The sequence below is a fragment of the Ursus maritimus genome, unplaced genomic scaffold (assembly GCF_017311325.1).
Source record: "Ursus maritimus isolate PB19 unplaced genomic scaffold, ASM1731132v1 scaffold_11, whole genome shotgun sequence".
In the NCBI taxonomy this organism is placed as follows: domain Eukaryota; kingdom Metazoa; phylum Chordata; class Mammalia; order Carnivora; family Ursidae; genus Ursus; species Ursus maritimus.
The window spans coordinates 55,513,265-55,520,949 of NW_024423453.1; the positions used below are offsets into that span (position 1 = coordinate 55,513,265).

Here is a 7,685-nt window from a genome sequence, read left to right on the forward strand (position 1 = left end):
GGGTAGACCTAAATCAACATTTTTCCAAAGAAGACATACAGATGGCCAACAGATACATAAAAAGACACTCAACATCAATAATCATCGAGGAAATGCAAATTAAAACAATAATGAGATAGCACTTATACCAGTCAGAAGGACTAGTATCTAAAAGACAAAAAATAACATGTGTTGGCAAGAATGAGAAGAAAAGGAAACCCTTGGGCACCACAGCTGGGAAGGCAAACTGGCACAGCCACTTTGGAAAACAGTATAGAGGTTCCTCAAAAAATTAAAAATAGAAATACCATATGATCCAGTAACTCCACTTCTGGGTATCTACACAGAGAAAACAAAAATACTAATTCATAAAATATATGCCCCCCATGTTTAATGCAGTATTATTTACAATAGCCAAGAAATGGAAACAACCTAAATGTGCATCCATGATAGATGAATGGATAAAGAAGATGTGATATACATACAATGGAATATTACTCAACCATAAATAAGAATGAAATCTTGCCATTGGCAACAACATGGATGGACTAGAGGGTATTATGCGAAGTGAATAAGAGAGAAAAAGACAACATGATTTCACTTGTACATGGAATCTTAAGAACAAAACATACCAATAAAAACAGAAATAGACTCATAAATACAGAGAACTGATGGTTCGAAGAGGGGAGAGGGATAGAGGGATAGGCAAAATAGGTTAAGAGGATTAAGGGGTACAAGCTTCCAATTACAAAATAAATAAGTCACAGGGTGGAAAGTACAGCACTGGGGATATAGTCAGTAATATTGTAATAACTTTGTATAGTGACAGATGGTAGCTATACCTATCATGGCGAACATTTTGAAATATATGTTAATTTTTGAATCACTATATTGTACACCTTAAACAACATAATATTGTATGTCAACTATACTTCAATTTTTAAAAAAAGAAAAAAGTTTTCACTGACCTGGTGCAACTACATTCACTCTAATTTTCTTTCTTGCTACTTCTTTAGCAAGAGCGCGTGAAAATCCAACTAGTCCTCCTTTACCTGCACTGTACACAGACTGGCCAGAATTGCCTTTTAAACCAATAACACTTCCTAGAAAAAATAAAACGAAAGCAAATTCAAACCAATTAATGGGTTATTTGAATATTTAGGTAATTTACAGTAAACAAACAAGGCACAAACCATTTTACCTTGTCCTTTGCTAAATTAGGAATTCTAACCACTGTCATGTTAGTTAAGACTTAAGGTCTGAGTCTGCTCCAAATACAAACAGAAAACAGGTTCTGAAAGAAGCTTATGTTAAACCTCAAATGTAAGGCAGGAGCTTGAGACCTGATCCATTAAGTGAGAGAAACCCACTCTCACCTCTGAGTAGGTCAGACATGGTGAAAGTCCTGTAGTATTTATACAGGCTTCCAGTAGGAAGAGGTTAAAACCAGAAAAAGTCAGATACAAGCTGATTAATTTTATGGTTCTACAACACAGACATGAGGAGGTATTCATTTCCACCTAAAAAAATAGTTCATCTGAAGATAAATCTCACTAAATTTGAACTACCCATGAATCTAAATTAACAAAGTTTCAATTATAAACTTTTTGTAAAATTGCAATTTAGTTATCTGCAATGATATATCATAACCTGAACTGACTACTAAAGATTCTTGGGTGGTCCCATTTACATGAATATGAAAGAATAATTTATAATTCAAATACCAACTATATGCAAATAAATTCTTGCAAAACAGAAAGGAGGAAGTGATTTTCTGCGCCAGTGACCTGTACTTACAATATAAAAATTAATCAAGAACTTCACAAAACCTTTGAAAAAGTAATTTTATTTTAGGAAAAGAAAACATCCCAAACACTTTTTATATTATAATCAACAAGTCCAATATTAAAATATCTGTCTTATATATTAAATGCCAGTGAATGACAAAGGAAGAAAACTGAAGCAGAGACAGAGAGAAAAGAAACATCAGAAGAAACGCAAACAGACAGAAAAAGGGGTATCTGGGAGAAAGAGAAATCCGGAAAGACACAAAAAAGAAAGAAAAACATAAGCATGGAAGAAAGGCCAAATAGGAAGCTTTAGTTCACGCCACACACTATTGTCCATCTAGTCAATAACTGTTAACTTCTGAAATAATCAATGAACTTTCCAGCAGTTTAAAGTAGTCCTTCCTGTAAAAAGATTCTCTGATTTTTTATTATTTTTATTTACTTTCAGCACAATTCTAAAAGTTTTGTATGTACACAAAGTACTGACGTGGATTTTTAAAATATATCTAAAAAGGGGATATTTTAGAGTTAAACATACCCACATTATCAGGTGATGTATAGAGGCCAGTATACCAGCTTCTGAGAACCCAAAATCATTACCTGGCTGTATTAGAAGGCAAAGGTCGACTAATCTTTTACTTTTTAATCATATACTAATCTTCTTTAAGAAAACTCATTTCTTACATTTTTAAGGGTAAATGTCAAAAATGTTCTAATTCTTATTAGTACAGTATTCTTTTCTCATCTTCAAAAGAGAAAAACCCTACGTTTGGGCTTGGAAAGCCATTTCCTATATTGAAAACAGGCTCATTTACTTTAACAGAGCAGCATTCCCCCTTATGTGGCTTTTTAAGATATTACCACTTAAGATTAAAGGGCAGATGATATGCTGCTATTTTCAAATTACCAAACTGAAATAGAATGTAAGTCATTCTGCATTTTAAGGTCTACAAGCACATACTACATGGTTTATCTGCCCCATGGGTCAGATGAACGGAAGACCAGGGGTTACTTACATTCATTGCAAAAAACTGAAAAGATTATTCCCTTAAGAAAACTTCCTCCTAAACCTCTGTACTAGATTTATTAGTGGCACATGCAACAGCTGTAGAGATCATTTTTTAGTCCCCACTATCTAAAATTTTTCAATTACTTATCCATATTTTAAGAATTAGGTTTCACATGAAAATCAGGATGTCCAATTTCTCTTAAAAAGTCAAATGGCTGACACAACTGAGACCAGATCTGTGCAACAATTAACAGGATCTAAGCAGTGGCTGCCACTTCACATGGCCCCTGGACACCAAAGCTAGGCATCTTTTGTCACATATATTTTTCTAATACCTGGTGGTGTCATTAATTAACATCTGCTTGACCACTAGAGACCACTAGGTGGTGTCATTAATTAACATCTGCTTGACCATTAATTAACATCTGCTTGACCACAACCATTAATTGGTTAATCAAGTCCTTTTTCCATACATAGCAAAAAGACCCATTTCATCCAAGTTTCACACATGAATAAACTCCAAATTAGTCAATTAAATATTTTTATGGCACTAGGAGATAAGTCTAATTTCACAGGTGAAGACTCACCTACATTAACAATAGACCCTCTCTGCTGTTGAATCATAGTCTTCAAGGCAACTTTACAAGTCAGCATGGAACCCAAGAGGTTAGTATGAAGCTGAGATATCATATCTTCAGTTTTTGTTCTTACTAAAAGGCTATCCCTACCAAAAAAAAAAAAAAATCAGTAGCATGTAAATTAAAAATGGGATAAAACAAATTTAAAAAGTCAAGAAATATATAACATTTTAACTGAAACTAGGTACTAGGAATATATATGAGCCAGGATACCTACAGAGTCCCATTTTAAACTTGATTTGAGGGGCATTAAAATAACTGATAAATCAGAACAGATACACTAGAAGCAGGGTTGAGGGGCAGATACTCTTAGCTAATAGTAATGCCATGTAGCCAAAATAGCTTGAATGAACTGAGCAACTGCCATTACAGTAAGCCCTATTTAGCAAGAAAATATACTATTCTAAATACTGCCCTAAGTTCAGGTTTTAAAAAGAAAAGAATACCTTTAAGTTCATGAACTTATACAATGGTGACAGAAGTCAGAATAGTGGTTACCTATAAGTAAGTATTAACCGGGAAGAAACTGAAGAGAGCCTTCTGGAGTGCTGTAAAAGTCCTATAGCTCAATATGGGTGTGACTGCAATGTTAAAATTGATTGAACGTACCCTTATTGATATCTTAATATAAAAGAAAAGACTGTATAGATAGACCAAATTTTAAAATAGATATTTTTTTTTAAATGCATATTTTCTTCCAATTAGAAGTAAAGCAAGTTAATATATTTACTCATAACAATCAAAGACATTAGGGGAAAAAAAATATGGGAAATGGACTTAAATTTGTGACCAACCTGTTAATTCCAGCTGCGTTTACCAAGAAATTAACTCGACCTAATTTTTTTTCCATCTCTTCAAATGTATTTTGAACATCACGTTCTTCAGCAACATCACAGCTAAATGCTAAATGATCTCCTATACAACAAAAAAAACTATTATTCAAGCCTGACCATTACAAAGCAGAAAGCTATAAAAAGAAAAAAAAAATGCCAAAACCAAAAAACAAGCTTTTTACTAAAAACAACTGTTACTTCCCCTTTTTAAAATGCCCACTTTTTAAAGATGTTTAAATACCAAAAGGATACATGTCAAAGAAAGTATTTTCTATTCAACAGTACATCATTTTAATACTCTAAAATGTAGGGGGTTTTTTTGAAAACTAAACAATTGCTTATTTTCTGGCTGACCTTGCCTAGTATGTTAACACTGAAATTACATCCTCATGCCTTTGGAAACGGTAAGCTTTCAGGGAAGTCACACTCTAGGTGAAAACCAATAGCTTATGGGACACATAATTCAAGGAAATAAAAGGCCCAAAAGCATCCTCTGTGACCCACTGTTGGCTTTCATCTGAAAACCTGTTGGGTTCACAATAACCTTTGGAAGCTCGACCAACAGTTTTAATCTATTCCAGCAAACACTAATGGCTTGGGATGACCCCATAAGGAAAATCACTTTCTCATTCCTTTGTGACAGTAACATAATCCCAGTGAATATGAGCAGCAAGAAGCATTCACTGAAAGTCTCCCTGCTCTGTAACTTGTGGAGTTTTTTTCTCTCTAAACAGTCTAGTATTTTCCCTACCCACGTGCACAATTAGAGTGAACCAATAGCAACATTATAAGATATAGCCTCCAGATGCATCCCCAGGCCTCTTCCCAATGCCTCCCTGATAGTGAATGAAGTGCATCTGTGCCTTCTAATAACCTATTAAATGGTTATGGATGTAGGAGAGCCAAAACAAGTTTATCTCAAAACCGGCTGGTACTCAAAAGAGTTTGTCTATGAAACACTACTTTGTGCATTCGCACAGGGGCCAAAACAGCCCTCAGCAAAACTACAGCGAGCCTTTCAGGCCTGACACGCCTACCCTTCCTGCCTTAACTTCTTTCCGCCCAGCCCTGTCTCCCGGCGGCGGCGGCGGCCCAAGACCTCGCGACACGACTGAACCCTTACCCGGCATAAAAAATTAACTGTGTGTCTCCCTCCTTCCAGATACCAAAACAAAACAATGCAGCATGGTTAGCACTAGCCTCAGGGAGGTGGGTGCTTAATTAATGGGGCCTCACAAAACTGCTAAGTCTCAAACAAAACGCCAAGCTTTCAGCCCTTGGCGGCAGGCAGCGTGGCAGGAGACACTCTGCGGGAAACCGGATGCTAAGGGCTTCTCTGCCCAAACTGGTGTCCACACTCAGGAAGGGGTGCTGCTGACGCGGGAAGCTGAACTGCTAAACTTCAGAGCCGAAAAGGCCAGACCCTCTCGTTTTACAAACGAGGAAACCTCAGGCTCTCGGACTGCAGCCACACAACTTGGACAACTCCAGTTCGCTACCTACCGCCGAGGTCACCACTTCCAGATTTCTGGCGACGATGGCCAGTCGGTAGCCTTTTTGGGCCATTAACTGGGCCACTGCCCTCCCAATGCCCCTGGAGCCTCCGAAAACAGCACAGACTTTGTCCATCTTGGACCGCGGAGTCGCAAACTCGGAGAAGGAGGGCTAGGAGTGGCGGCCCGTTTCCAGATTCTCTCTGGCTTTTACGCCACAGAGGTTCCTTACAAAAACAAAAACACCCAAACCGCCGCAAAAAAAAAATAAATAAAAAAAGCAAAAGAAAGAAAGAAAGGAAGGAAGAAAGGAAAAAAGAAAGAAAAAAAAAGGACCGCTTTACACCTCCCGCCGCCGGACTTCGGCAACCCAGTAGGCGGGGAAGAGACGCGAAGAATACGACTCCTACGCATAGACGTCAGCGCGCACAAGCTACCGGGCCCAGCGCCCTACGGGAGTCGCTGGCGTGAAAGAGCCTGGGCGGCCGAGGACTGGCCCGGACGGGCTGCGCTGCATGCTGGGATTTGTAGTCTTCACGCAGGAGCGGAAGAGGCGTGGGCGCACTGCTCAGTGGGAAATGTACTGAAGGTAACGAAGGGGGTTGGGGTGACCTCCAAACCCCTTGGAACGTGAGAGTCAGAAGTAGAGTTCAGATGACCTACTATTCCAGTTTCCTTGGAACTAATGTGGTTAAGACGCTGGACTTAATGTTTTAAAATCGTAACAGTTCCCGTCAACCGAGATAAATTGATTATGATCGTTAAAACCCAGAATATACATTATTCAGAGTTCCACTGTCTGCATTTCATCCAGGAATTGTTTTTTGGCTAGAGACTAAATGCCCTGCCTATTGAAGAAATGATCCCCAAGTATCAGACTCACACGAAACCTATCCTACCTGTCCCTCTCCCAAGTTGCAGCGGAAATGGACCTCACCCCATCTGGATATTGCCAATCATCTCAACGGGTGTTGCAAAGGCAGGTGCCTATCAAGAACACCATATATAGCAGGAACTCAAGAAACATTAATTGAGTGATTGAATAGTCTTGCAGGATGGATGGAACAAGCATGACTGCTGCAAACAAACAGGTCCTACAATTCTAAAGAGGACGTGCTGAGTGTTCTGAGAGTTAATAAGCTAAAAGTTGAGCATTTGTGAAGAACGATACTGTTGAAAGGAAGCACTTCTTGATAGAGTATCATTGCATTAGATGATCAAAAAAGTAGAAGTTTCATGGGTCCTGTGACTGAAAAATACACAACCTGGGACAACAGGACCAAGACACACAAACACTAGCAAGTAGTCGGGAACCCTAAAGTGAAAAATGATATTAACACAAGAGCTCAGAGGAATGGGAGGAAGGTCAAAGAAAAAAAATACAGGAGTGCATGGAAAAGCTGGATTGGAGGACTGGATGCAGTCTGAATAAAAAGAGAAAAGGGGCAAAAAGAGAAAGAGAAGAAGAAGAAAGAAAAGAAAAAAGAAAAGAAAATGTAAGCTAACTGTCCGTTTTTTTTTAAATATTATTTCACCTAGATCCAAAAGAGATTTGAAATGGCTTGCAAAGATACACAAGTAAAACCTCACACTCTTTAGGATGGCTTCTATCAACAACAACAACAAAAAGACAATAACAAGTGTTAATGAGGACGTGGAAAAATCGACACCCTTCTGCACTGTTGGTGGAAATATAAACTGGTACAGTAGCTTTGAAAAACAGAATGGTGGTTCCTCAAAAGAATTAAAAATAGAATGACCATATAATCCAGTAATTCCATTTCAGGGTATATACTCAAAAGACTGAAGGCAGAAGCAGGGTATCAAGCAATATTTGTATACCCAGGTTCATAGCAGTGTTATTCATAATAGCTAAAAGGTGAAACAACCTAAAGGACCTTCAATAGATGGTGGATAAGCAAGATGTGGTACCCACACACAAT

The 7,685-nt window shown here is 38.1% G+C and overlaps 1 protein-coding gene across 3 annotated transcripts in view; it reads right to left on the bottom strand.

Moving 5' to 3' along the window:
• Window positions 1-6,212, bottom strand: part of CBR4 (carbonyl reductase 4) — an 86,875-nt gene extending 80,663 nt beyond the window's left edge. The window contains exons 1-4 of one of the 3 annotated variants that reach the window (XM_008685620.2): window positions 5,373-5,731; window positions 4,211-4,331; window positions 3,366-3,502; window positions 948-1,082 (exon numbers count right to left, since the gene is read on the bottom strand). In XM_008685620.2, coding sequence (XP_008683842.1) covers window positions 948-1,082; window positions 3,366-3,502; window positions 4,211-4,331; window positions 5,373-5,379 — 400 coding nt within the window. In that variant the 5' untranslated portion in view covers window positions 5,380-5,731. The other 2 variants (XM_008685621.2, XM_008685619.2) reach the window with 2 other exon arrangements.
• Between the last annotated feature and the right edge of the window lie 1,473 nt (window positions 6,213-7,685).